This window comes from Papaver somniferum, chromosome 8 (genome assembly GCF_003573695.1).
Source record: "Papaver somniferum cultivar HN1 chromosome 8, ASM357369v1, whole genome shotgun sequence".
NCBI lineage: Eukaryota > Viridiplantae > Streptophyta > Magnoliopsida > Ranunculales > Papaveraceae > Papaver > Papaver somniferum.
The window spans coordinates 83,019,677-83,032,444 of NC_039365.1; the positions used below are offsets into that span (position 1 = coordinate 83,019,677).

General features: G+C 38.5%; 2 protein-coding genes across 3 annotated transcripts; one reads left to right on the forward strand and one right to left on the reverse strand.

The window, feature by feature from the left end:
* Positions 1-783: 783 nt before the first annotated feature.
* On the forward strand, positions 784-3,942 carry LOC113301808 (pentatricopeptide repeat-containing protein At2g22410, mitochondrial-like). 2 transcript variants are annotated; one of them, XM_026550635.1, is made up of 3 exons: positions 784-2,912; positions 3,005-3,122; positions 3,198-3,942. In XM_026550635.1, the coding sequence occupies exon 1, from the start codon at positions 830-832 to the stop codon at positions 2,837-2,839; it is 2,010 nt and encodes a 669-aa protein (XP_026406420.1). In that variant the 5' UTR covers positions 784-829; the 3' UTR covers positions 2,840-2,912; positions 3,005-3,122; positions 3,198-3,942. The 2 variants fall into 2 exon arrangements, with proteins under 2 accessions (XP_026406420.1, XP_026406421.1); XM_026550636.1 differs by having other exon boundaries at positions 3,033-3,122.
* Positions 3,943-4,123: 181 nt separating this feature from the next.
* On the reverse strand, positions 4,124-7,550 carry LOC113301809. The gene is made up of 3 exons (XM_026550637.1): positions 7,449-7,550; positions 6,278-7,104; positions 4,124-5,786 (listed from the first exon to the last, which is right to left on the reverse strand). The coding sequence occupies exons 2-3, from the start codon at positions 7,095-7,097 to the stop codon at positions 4,939-4,941; spliced, it is 1,668 nt and encodes a 555-aa protein (XP_026406422.1). The 5' UTR covers positions 7,098-7,104; positions 7,449-7,550; the 3' UTR covers positions 4,124-4,938.
* Between the last annotated feature and the right edge of the window lie 5,218 nt (positions 7,551-12,768).

Consider the following 12,768-nt stretch of genomic DNA (forward strand, 5'->3'; position numbering starts at 1 on the left):
GACATTTGTTGGAAATTTTCATAAATATTTGTCGCTATCCGAGGGATCCGGGAGGGAGTAGCCCCTCCCGGATGTGTTCAGTACACTGCCGGCACAGTCAGTTAATTCTCGAGTATGCCGGTACTGCTAACGATATAGTGTGTTGCTTAAATTTCTTTGCCGGCACATGATGTAAAGTATCTAGAGAATTGATCTTTTTTTCACTTAACTATCGTCATTGATAGATTTCTATCGAGCATACCGGCATTTAGTTACGGTATTGAATGTTAGTTACCAAGCATGCCGACACCATTTTTCGGCATGGTCTTCATCAATTCCGGCATGGTCTTCATCACTTCCGGCGATGTAATTTTTTTTTTATTTCCGACATGGTCTTCATCACTACCGACATGGTCTTCATACACTACCGGCTTGGTCTTCGTCACTTCCGGCATGGTCTTCATCACTAGCGGCATAGTCGTCATCACTTCCGGCATGGTTTTCATCACTACCGGCATGGTCTTCATCACTTCCGAATATAAAAGAAAAATCGTTTTCAAAGTTGGGAATATTTAAGTTTCGAAGCCCTAACCCTAACGAAAATGCCGACAGAGAAGATAGAAATAGGGATATGATTTTGTTTTTTAATTTTAAATTTTTAGATTTTTATTTTGAAAAAAGGGTATTTTAGTATTTTTACCCCAAAAATACCCATCAGCAAACACTATTGATCGTGGAAAGTAATTTATGTCTCTCAAATTAATAAAGTATCCCCGATCTCGCGTTCATAATGAATCGGGACGGACTTCTAACAGGCGCTGTAGTCTCTCTCACTCCCTCTCGCTACAGGATGATCAAACTTGTTCTGACTAATCTCAAAAGTCCACCTCTAAAACCCTTCTTAAACCCCAATATCTCCTTCATTCACACTCGTTTACCAAACAAAGAAAAACCAAACTGGAACACGAACCATTTCTCTGCTCATTCAAACCCTCTTCTCTCAGTTTTAGAACAATGTAAAACTCTAGACCAGTTGAAACAGATCCAAGCTCAAATGATCGTAACTGGTTTAATCCTAAATGGGTTTGCTTCTAGTCGTTTGATCGCGTTTTGCGCGATGTCGGAATCAGGTAACCTTGATTACTGTCACTTAATATTGAGTAAAACGTATAACGCTAACTTATTTTCGTGGAATCTTGCTATGAGAGGGTACTCAGAAAGTAAGAACCCTGAAAAAGCTATATTTCTTTACAAGGAGTTGTTGCAATGTGGTGAACTAAGACCTGATAATTATACGTATCCGTTGTTGCTTAAAACTTGTGGGCAGTTGAATGCGATTTCTTTAGGGTATTCAATTCTCGGTCATGTGTTGTGTTTAGGGTTAGATTCGGATGCGTACATTCATAATGCAACGATTCATATGTTAGTGTTTTGTGGAGAATTAGTTTTTGCACGTAAAGTGTTTGATAGTTGTCTTGTCAGAGATTTGGTTTCATGGAATTCCATCATAAATGGGTATGTTAGGTGTGGGAAATTTAAGGAAGGGTTGAAGCTTTTTAGAGAAATGAGAATGAAGGAAGTTAGACCGGATGAGGTAACATTGATTTCAATGGTATCATGTTGTTCTCAGATGGAGGATTTGATACTTGGACGAGTATTTCATCAGTACATTGAGGAGAACGGATTGAAACTTACAGTTCCACTTTGTAACTCGTTGATGGATATGTATGTTAAATGTGGGTGTCTTGAATCAGCAAAGATTTTGTTTAATAAGATGAGTAAAAGAAGTATAGTTTCATGGACTACGATGGTTATGGGATATGCGAAGTTCGGTTTGTTAGACTCAGCGCGAAGGGTTTTTGATGAGATGCCGGAAAAAGATGTTGTTCCATGGAATGCATTAATCGCAGGTTATGTTCAATCCAAGCAAGGGAAAGCAGCTCTGGCATTGTTCTATGAAATGCAAGATCTGAATGTAAAGCCTGATGAGGTAACAATGGTTAGTTTGTTATCTGCCTGTACACAACTTGGAGCACTCGAAGTAGGGAAATGGGTTCATCACTACATAGAGAAACATAAATTCTCTATAAATGTTGCTTTAGGAACCGCCTTAGTTGATATGTACGCAAAATGTGGGAACATAACGAAGGCTCGTCAGGTTTTTCGGGAGATCTCAGGGAGGAATTCCCTAACCTGGACGGCACTGATCGGTGGATTGGCACTTCACGGGCATGCCCATGAGGCCATTTCTCACTATTATGAGATGATCGATATTGGATTGGTGCCTGATGAAATCACATATTTAGGGGTTTTATCTGCTTGTTGTCATGCAGGATTAGTCTATGAAGGTCGAAGGTTTTTTTCTCAGATGACCTCGAAGTTCAATATATCACCAAAACAAAAACATTATTCATGCATGGTTGATCTTCTTGGTAGGGCAGGATTCTTGGACGAAGCAGAGAAGTTGATTAAGAGCATGCCAACAGAACCAGATGCTGTTGTATGGGGTGCCTTACTTTTTGCTTGTAAAAGTTACGGGAGTGTTGCTATAGGTGAAAGAGTTGCCAAAAAACTTCTCTTATTAGATCCTTCCGATAGTGCTACATATGTATTGCTAGCAAATCTTTATAGAGAAGCAGAAATGTGGGACAAAGCTAAAGAAGTAAGGAAAATGATGAGAGACAGAGGGGTTGAAAAAACTCCTGGTTGTAGTTCAATAGAAGTGAATGGTATTGTTTCCGAATTTACTGTTAGCGACAAATCTCATTCAAATTCAAAAGAGATTTACAAGTGTTTAATAAGTTTGTCCGAACAATTAAAAATTGTTGATTACTTTTCCAGTCTCCATTGTGTTTTTTAAGCCTATGGTCTGAGAAGTCAGTAAAGGGTTCTGATTTGTTGCATTTTCTATGGCTGAGGAAGCTACTAGAGCTGTAAGTAGCTAAGAGAACTTCCCCACCTCTTGGAGTGTTTTTGACATTTCTCTCTCCTTTTGATGAATGTTTTAAGGTTCTATACAATGCAGGTGAATGGAATGAATGGGAAGACGATAGGACGGAAGCCTCCTTATGTTGCTATGGCTCAGCACAGAGGAGAAAGGAAGGCAAGGCTGCGGATAATCTACCTGTACCTTGTATATTGAGGTAATTTATTTCTTTTACGACAATGTGTTTCTTGTGGTTCTGTTGCCAATAATCCTGAATCTGTTATTTCTGTAGGCACACTTTTCCTAAGTCAGAGCACTTTGTGCCATGACATCTCTGCAAATAGGTATGCCTGGTTTCCATCCTGGAGGATCGAGATTTGCCCCTCAGCAGTTGTTCCCTGGTCAAGGTACCCCTGGTCTGGTACCATTCAAGCCTGATGGCTATGTATTTCAGCTGCAACTCATGCCTGGGATTTGGCCAGGTGTTGGACCAAACATAATGATGCCAAATATAATGATGCTATATTACTAGGCTGTGTTCGACTAAGAATGGGGCCGACGAGAGGAGGAAACCCACAACAGATGCAGCGGCTACAGGTCTGTCAAGCTAAGCTTTTAATGAAATTGATTATATGCTAGTATATCTGTATATTGCCGCTTGCCATGTTGCATATCCTCTAAATGACTCATCTTTCTCTTTCCTCTCTCCTCTATGATTCTAAAATCAAATATACTCAGCTCAGCCATTGATCATCATATCTAAATGAATAAGTGGAAAATGGATCACCAAGAAGGCAAGAACACAAATGGAGAACATAATTAAAAATATTTGATTATGTGTATCTTGAGGGGGGAAAACACGAAGGTATCACACCGAACTCGAAAATCCTTAACAAATTCATACAGTAAAACACCATTAACACTTGAAGAAAAAGAAAACTACTCAATGCATGGCTTATCCACCGATCCTTTAAAAAAACGACATACCACACTTTACTTTGAAATTGTTAGCAAATCCATGCAGTAAAACGCCATGAGCACTTGAAGAAAAAGAAAACTATATAATGCACAATGGTTTAAAAAAGGATAAATTTTTGATGGAGGCTTTTTTGATGGATGCATGGGGGACAAATGATATGTTGACATGTGTTTTCATAAATCTTTTTCCAATAACACTAACTCTACCACCTTGCCTTTGTTCTTCTCCACTCCTTGGATAGAATAATACGTAGTTTTGTCAAATAAATAAGTCTTCATCCAAAGTAAAATTGGATTGATGTTAAAGCAATGACTTCAACACTAGAATTGCTAAACATTTCCCATATCCGCCTACTTATCGCGTCAATATTACAGCAGCAAGTTTCATGTAGCTGCACCGCAACTGCAATACTGATCAAGACAGACACGTGCACCTGTAAAACACCAGTTTGGAGCCTCAGCACAAAATTGAATACTATGAGAAACATTAAGGTCACAGCTCTAGTGAGATTAAATCTTGATGCAGACTCGTTAACATCTCCACCCTGACTGGGGATGCTCATCAGTACATAATGGAGATTAGTTACGCCATTTTCTTCAGGTTTCCATCGCAAGGATACCCCCAACATTAGCACGGTTGGGTCTATAAACATCATGATCCCTAACTGAGTGCTTTTTAACCCTCGTAAAAACTCTAACCGGATGCAACCCTTTGTCGGCGGATATACCAACGGCAAAAGTTGATTGCAGTACAAAAACCCAATCATGGCAGAATTCTCATTTCTGTGTGTACCTGCACTACGCCTCCACAATTCAGAAGCATTAGCGAAACCATGTTCACGAATATAATCTTCGCCATTGCTCCATAAAACTTTTATGTAAACAAAAACAACCCAAAAGTTCTTAGAATGAGTAGTCCAGTTTGCATCAAAGTTAACTGAGAATTGAACTTTCATTTCAACACTCCTCAAACTCCGTATATCAGGTGGAACCAAACGGAATGTATCCATAAAAACATACACCACCATCAACCATGACAAGCAGCTCTTTGATTTTCACCCCTCTACAAGAAATGCATTCCTACCAGAACAATATTCATTACTACCATCAACTGTAGATTTGGGTCCTTCTGGCAGCCAAGTAAAAATCCAAGTGAAAGCCTCAACACTTGCGATACACCACAAACAGAGAGGAAGCAAGCATAATTCGATTCCCCGCTGCAAAGACACACCACACAGCTTGCTGGCGCGAAGAGAAAGAAACACAAGCTTATAGTTAGGCCGCTTTGAGAGAATCCACAATTCACCAGCATATTGTCTTGCGAAAACATGGATATATAGCAAATTTCGTGAACCATTTCCCAGCTGCAAGATTAGAGAGTCCCCGAAACTGTAGCTACTACTGTGATGTAGTTGATCAAATAATTCCTTCACAGCCTGTTGTAACCTTTTATCCAACAGCTTGCAAACAACACCAGTCTCAACCCATGTAACCAATATAAGTGTAACCGAGCTCTTCCGTAGCAACTTCCCTAGGTATCCCAATTTGAAAATAAGTGCAATAACACAATTTCCATTGTAATTAGCCATTACCTTGGACCAATTATACCATTTTCCGCGATCAAACAGGGGATGAGTAGCAACAAAATAAAGATAGAAACAAACACCACTATGATCACTGGTAAGCATGCTTCTGAGCATTGCCATTTTGACCACATAGCTGTAACACGGAGGAGAATTCTGACATTTGGATACCCCCAGTTTAATCACCGCGAGCAACTCACACTTGAGCTGTAAGAAAAAAATTTCCGCTCCCTTCATACCAAACACCTGAGCATACCATTTGTTTGTCTTGCTAGAGCTCACCACTCTCGCCAATAAGAGAAACAAAAATCTATCTCCCTCTGAAAATTTAGCAACCAAATTCCATTCACCACCAATTGCAACAACATAGACATTCTAATACTCAACGAATTTAGAAACTGAAATTCAGACGGATATCCATGACTTAGAGACAACTCACAAACCAAATCTCTATTGTACCTTCTCAGTAATGCAGAACCGAGAAGAACAATTATACAATACGGAAATGTAACGAAACCATATTCATATATACCACCAGAACTAGAGAACCTCTTAATACTATCCAACCGTTTGCCACGATCAAATACTCTACCTGTTTTGAGCTGCCAGAAAGCATCAACTCCAACACCACTCAAACTAACACTCCCAGACATTTTATCAAATATTTTGCTCTCATCCAGAATTGCAGCATTATTAATACACAAACTCACAATCAAATGGATAGAACAGAAATCTAATTGGTACCCCATACTGGAAATCCATGGAAAAATCAATTTATCATAAGAATTGAATGAAATAAGGGCAATCTTACCTCGATCAAATAACGAACGAGTGATATCAAGGAGAAAAGAACAACAATCCACACAAATACCATATGAGGTGTTGAACTTCTTCAAGTCTTCATGATTTGCGAATTTCTTCTCGAATTTGTTGAAATGAAAATCTAGGGAAGAATAATTTACCTCACCAATTTTGATTTGATTCATCAATGCGAAGTCCTTAACATCTATCTTTGCAGTTTCATTAAATGGAAAATTCAAATAATCGGATGAACCATCATTGTCTTTAACAGCGCCAGCGGAAATTGAGCTAACTTTCTGAGATTCAACCCTATTGAGGACTTGAGAAGAAGAATCTAGCTGAACAGAAGTAGGAATGGATTTTGCTTCTTCCGATGTAACAACACTGAAGTCTTCAGAATCAGAAGTAGGAATTAGGTAGTCGATTCCAATTGATTTAGTGGGATCTTCTTCATCCGATGACTTTGAAGTAATTTTTGAATCTCCTTCTGGATCTTCATGACTGCAGTTTTTCTTACCAAAATATTTCTCCATTGTCGCATAAAAAACTTCTTTGGTAAGCATCGTCGATGCTAAATCATCAGATTGCTCCTTCACTTCTACCATTTTCGTATTCACAACTCCATGAACAAATTGTTCTTCTAATGGTGGTATGTAAATTGATTCCCACCTCTTCTTGGTGAAGTTGATGAGATATCCTGTTTGTGAAAGATGATAATTTCGACTGGGTGAAGGTACATCGTTAAGTATATCCTGATATCTTCTCTTCAGATCAAGTAAATGATTATAGAGTTGAAATTTCTCCCTAACTAGATACGAAATACTCCCCATGGATTGAATGAATCTGATACCAATTGTTATGTACCAAGATGTACATAACAAGATTAGATGGATAATTTGAGGATAAACCTCTCTTAATCCCGAAGGAACAAGCCTTTAGAGAAATCTGATTCAGAGAACCAGCCTAAGAGGAGGAAGAAAGATAAACTAAATTCTATTTTCATTAATTCATAAAATTGGATAATCTCTCTTACACAGATTCACTAGCCTTATATAGCTAGGTTAGGAGAATGGAAACTATTTAGGCACCATTACAATTGATAAAAGCTAAGTGCAACTAATAACTAAACTAATAACCAACTCGAATATGATAAGAGCACCCCCTCCAATACCAGTACATGACAACTACAAGCACACCTCAATTTCTGTGGGATAAAACTCACAGAAAAAGATATGATTCAGGAGACATTGTCTACTTTCCCTTCGTCATCTGTTATTCTAGCCAATCAATACCACATAGAGGTTGATAATAAAAGAATAACAACTTTTAGCAAGTCGATCAACTTATTGCGGGTGGCCGAGAGGCACAATGAAGTTCTAGCAAACAACAATGCTAGAGCCCCCGGGAAGAAGAAAATTCCCGAGGCTAACTATGGCAAGGATAACAAAGGAAAACACCCCAAAGAAAAGAGGGTTAAAAATGTTGATTCATATTCTCATGCTCCATACTCACGTGGGGATAACAACCCACGTGGAAGAGGACAAAAGGGTCATCGTGGAAGGGGCCATTGGCGTGGAGGCCATTCAAATACCTGGTCTAGAGAAGTTACTTCTGGACCTAGTGGTAGGGGCAACACTGTTGAAAAAGCACATAAGAACCCCACACATAAGAAGGTAGAGAGTGGCAATGCACCTTGTCACAGGTGTGGAATCTCTGGACATTGGTACCAGCAATGCAAGGCTAGTGCCAAGGTAGCAGCCAACTACAAAAAGTATCGGGAATCTGTAAATCAAGAAGTTCACTGTGTGGAGAACATGATCATGCCCCGGATGTCAACTTCACCATTTCAGACTTCCAGGGCAAAAAGAACCATGCCCTTATGGAAACACCTGACTTAGATTGATTGTTATTTTTTTATAGTTATCCTTTGATCCTAAAAACTTGTTTATTTTCTTGCTTTGTGGTTTAGAAGACTTTGGTTTAAATATTTGTTTTGATGACTTAAACTATGTTAGGTAGTCTTAAATTATTGTTCTTTTGTTGATGGATCAGTGGTTTTTAATTTTTATGGGTACTTATTATGCTTTGGATTTAATTTTTACTGTGATAATCTATTGCATGATTGAATTATGTGACCGAATTCTCTGAAGTACCATTTACTTGTAGGAATGTCATCCTCAGAAGAGATTGAGTGCCTAGCTGATAGTGGCACCACACACTATTTTAAGAAATAGGCAATTATTTGTTGACTTAATTCCTTACAAATCCTCTGTGACTACGATGATTGGATCATCACAAGTTATCATTGGGCGAGGTAATGCTCAATTTTTGTTGCCAAATGGCACAATGATTAAAGTCACAGAAGCTCTATATGCACCAAGAGCTAACCGTACCTTGTTGAGCTTCAAAGATATCCGTGCAAATGGTTATCATTTGGAAACTCACTGTGAAAATAAAATTGAATATATAAATATTATCTCTAATACATGTGGAAGAAAACGCATTTTAGAGAAGTTAATGAGTCACTCTAGTGGTTTGTACACTACTACTATTCGGATTATCGAATCACAGGTTGTTACCAACGATGAACTGTTGAACAATGACTTATACAAGCTTTGGCACGACCGCTTGGGGCACCCAGGTCGTGATATGATGATCGGTGTTTTAAAGAACTCACACGGACATCCTTTCTTTTGAGTGAAAAGTAAAATGGGACAAAAGACAGTTACAATGCAAAGAAACAACGTCTGCCAACCACTGTCATCTAAAGCAACTGATGTGCAACCTCTCTCTCGATCTACTTCGTGGACTTTGTCAAAAGCACACCACTCATTTTGCAAAGCTTGTTCTTTAGCAAAGACAGGAGCGAGGCCATCTTATGATAAAGATACAAAACAAAATTCCATTTTTACAAAGAATACAAGGTCATATTTGTGGACCTACACATCCAGAATGCGGACCATTCAGGTATTTTATGGTTCTGGTAGATGCTTCGACCCGTTGGTCACACGTCGCATTATTTTCCACAAGAAATGCTGCCTTCGCAAAGCTCCTAGCACAAGTTATACGTTTGAGGGCTCACCCCCATGATTACCCAATCAAGTCTATCATACTTGATAATGCTGGAGAATTTACATCTAGGATTTGATGATTTTTGTATGTCTATCGGAATTGACGTAGAGCACCCCGTACCCCATCTACACACTCAAAATGGTCTCGCAGAAGCTACCATCAAAAGGTTACTGATGATAGCTAGGGCATTGGTTATGCGTTCCAACCTGCCCATTACTGCTTGGGGGTACGCCATATTGCATGCATCATTACTTATTCGCTTTAGACCCACTATTGGCCAACCATTTTCTGCGTACCAGTTGGTAACTGGATATGAGCCTGATATTTTACATTTACACATTTTTGGTTGTGCTGTATACGTGCCTCGCCCCCACATTGTACTAAGATGGGTCCCCAAAAACGATTAAGTATTTATGTTGGATATGAATCCCCAACAATTATCTGCTATTTGGAACCTTTGACAGGTGATCTCTTTACTGCTAGATTTGCGGACTGTCACTTTGATGAGACAACCTTCCTGTCGTTAGGGAGAGGTATGAAAAAGGATTTCCTAAGAGAACGACAGGAATTGTCGTGGTGTGTCCCCACTTTGTCTCATCTTGATCCCTGCACCTCAAAAGTACTAATGTTGGAAAAGGATTTCCTAAATCGACTTTTGAAAAGCACGTCAAAAGTATCGGACTAATAAAATTTCTGAACTCCCTTGATTGCAATCAGGGGGAGATGACAACATCAGGAGGAGTATCTAATGATATGACGCCGACATCAGGGGGAGTGTTGAACTCTTTTTCCCTTCACTGAGTTTATTTTGTCCCAATGAGTTTTGTTACTCGGCAAGGTTTTTAATATGACCGCAACAAGTTATTCTCTCTCTTTTCTCTCTCTCTTGTTCTTACTCAAATAGTTGATTCATTTTTTGGGTTTGCATACTCGATATGTGTACCAAAAGTCGTTGCCGAACTATAGCTACGCCGATACATGTATTGCGGCTCCGGACCTATAACAATTGTGCCAGTATGTAAGCTGGTTCGTGTGCTGTCCTGAATCTAGATTTATAGTAGTTCTATATCTCTCTAATAATCAATTTCAAACATTCCCGAATAACATCAATGACATATATGACAGTTCCAGGTTATTTTCAAATGATTAACTTGAATCAAAATTTAGGTCATAAATAACAAATTGTTCTTATCCAACTTCATCAAGTAAATGTTCTTAAGCTTAATCAATATATTTCGAGATTAATTAACAAGATAAACTTGACTCGAAATTTTTGTTGTGCATGTAAAGTCCACTTTAGTCATGCGACTTAGTCTCATAGATAGAAAGGTGAAAACTTGAGTAATAGGTGGTTCAGTCTTCACTTACCTTTTGTTGATGAAGTTATCCAAAAGCTTCGGTTGATCTTCGCTTTTAAACGGTAGAACGCAGTGATTTCTGGTACTCAACTACACACTTCTATCCTAATCCGAGACTTGACTAAATGTAGACTAGAAATCAAGATATAGTTTTAATCAACTAAATTTCAAAACAAGCTTGAGATAGCAACACTTTTCAGTTCGACCGAGCAATGCTCTAACAGGTTCACCTTATGGATATTTCTCTGCAAGTAGGGGCCTTAGGAAAGGCTGTCCCCTGTCACCCTACCTCTTTGTTTGAGTGTTTCGTTTGAAATTTCAAGTTGATAATGGTACTTATGGCCTTCATCTTAGGTCTAGGTTGAAAAATTTGACCCACCTCTGCTTCGCCAATGATATTCTTGTTTTTTTCAAAGGTTCTCTTGCTGCTGCTGAATCACTTAAACATGTTATAGCTGTGTTCATTAAGATTTCTGGCCTTGAAATGAATAAGCAAAAGATAACTCTTTTATCTTCTTCCGTTGATAGTGGGACTCTATCCCAGATCTTGTTATGTCTGGATTATAGTAGTGGTGCTCTACCTGTTCGCTACCTTGGTGTACTATTATTATCTACTAGACTTTCTTATCAAGATTGTTTACCCCTAATATCTAAGGTGGTTAAAAGGGAGAAATCATGGAAATCTAAGTCACTTACTTATGCTGGGAGACTTCTTCTAATCAAAATTTTGCTCACTGGTATGATATTTTTTTGGCTGTCCTATTTTGTTTTGCCGAAAAGGGCCATCAAAGAACTGAATTCTATCTATAAACAATTCTTGTGGGCTGGCGTAGACATGGGAAAGAAGTATCATCCTATAGGTTTGGATTTAGTTTGTAGGCCTGTTCAAGAAGGTGGCTTGGAAGTGAGGAATATTGAAATTACTAATGTTACTGCTAACCCTAGACATGTGTGGGACTCGGTCAATGGAACAAAAAATATTTGGACTGATTGGAGAACCTTATTAAAAATAAAAACTTTTGGACCATAAACATTCCATAGAATTCATCGTGGTGTTGGCGTCGAATTTTGAACCATAGATAGGTTGCTAAAAAACTTATCTTTCATGTGCTTGGTACTGGTAGAAATATTTAAGTTTATCTCTGACTTATGACAGTCTTGTAGTCGTCTGAATGAATGGGTGAGCAATGTTATATTGGAAGAGATTTATACCAACTCGAATTTCATGGTGGATCATTTTATTTAGAATGCTCAGTGGAGTTTTCTTCAGTCTCAGTGATGCAGGAGCATAAATAATTTACTGTCTTTTTTTTTGCTTTTAGCTGAGTTTATTTATTTTTAGACGATAGATGGTTTCCTTATAGTTGAGGGTTAGGATTTAAAGTATCTTTTTTTAGGATTCTTAGCCAAGAAACCGTAGTAGTATAAAAAGGCTTACAAAACTCTTTTGTAGACGGTCTATTATTATTATTGAAATTATTTTAGTTGAGTTTCTGATTAGAACTCTTCTTAACTACGTTCTGTTTAGAATCAAATCCTAGTTTTCTTATTTTTCTATCCACTGTGCCATGAAGTTGGTATCGAGTCAAAGAGATCCTATACTTGTCTTTCTCTTCATCATGGTTGGACGTGGTGGAGGTCGTGGAGATAGAGGAAACAGAAATCAACAAGCAGAGCTTGCTGAACTTAGGCGGATGATTCAAGACTTATCGCGGACTGTTCGAACAATCCAGCGACATGAACGTGCGGAAGCCGAGATGGATATTCCGGATCATGAATTATCGAAAGGTAATCATGATGGTCGTGATTTTGAAAGTGACGAGAATCGTTTTCACAACCAAGCTAGAGGACTGGAAGCAAGGCTGGTTCAAGCCCTAGACTTGAATGGTGGAGGAATCAAAGTTGAAGTTGCTGATTTTTTTTGGTAAGATGCATGCTGAAGATTATGTAGATTGGGAAGCAAGCCTAGCATCTTATTTTGAGTGAAAAACCATGAAAGAAGAGAGGAAAGTTTTGTTCGTGAAGTTGAAGTTGAAAGGTACAATGCTTCAATGGTGGAAGCGAGTGGAAG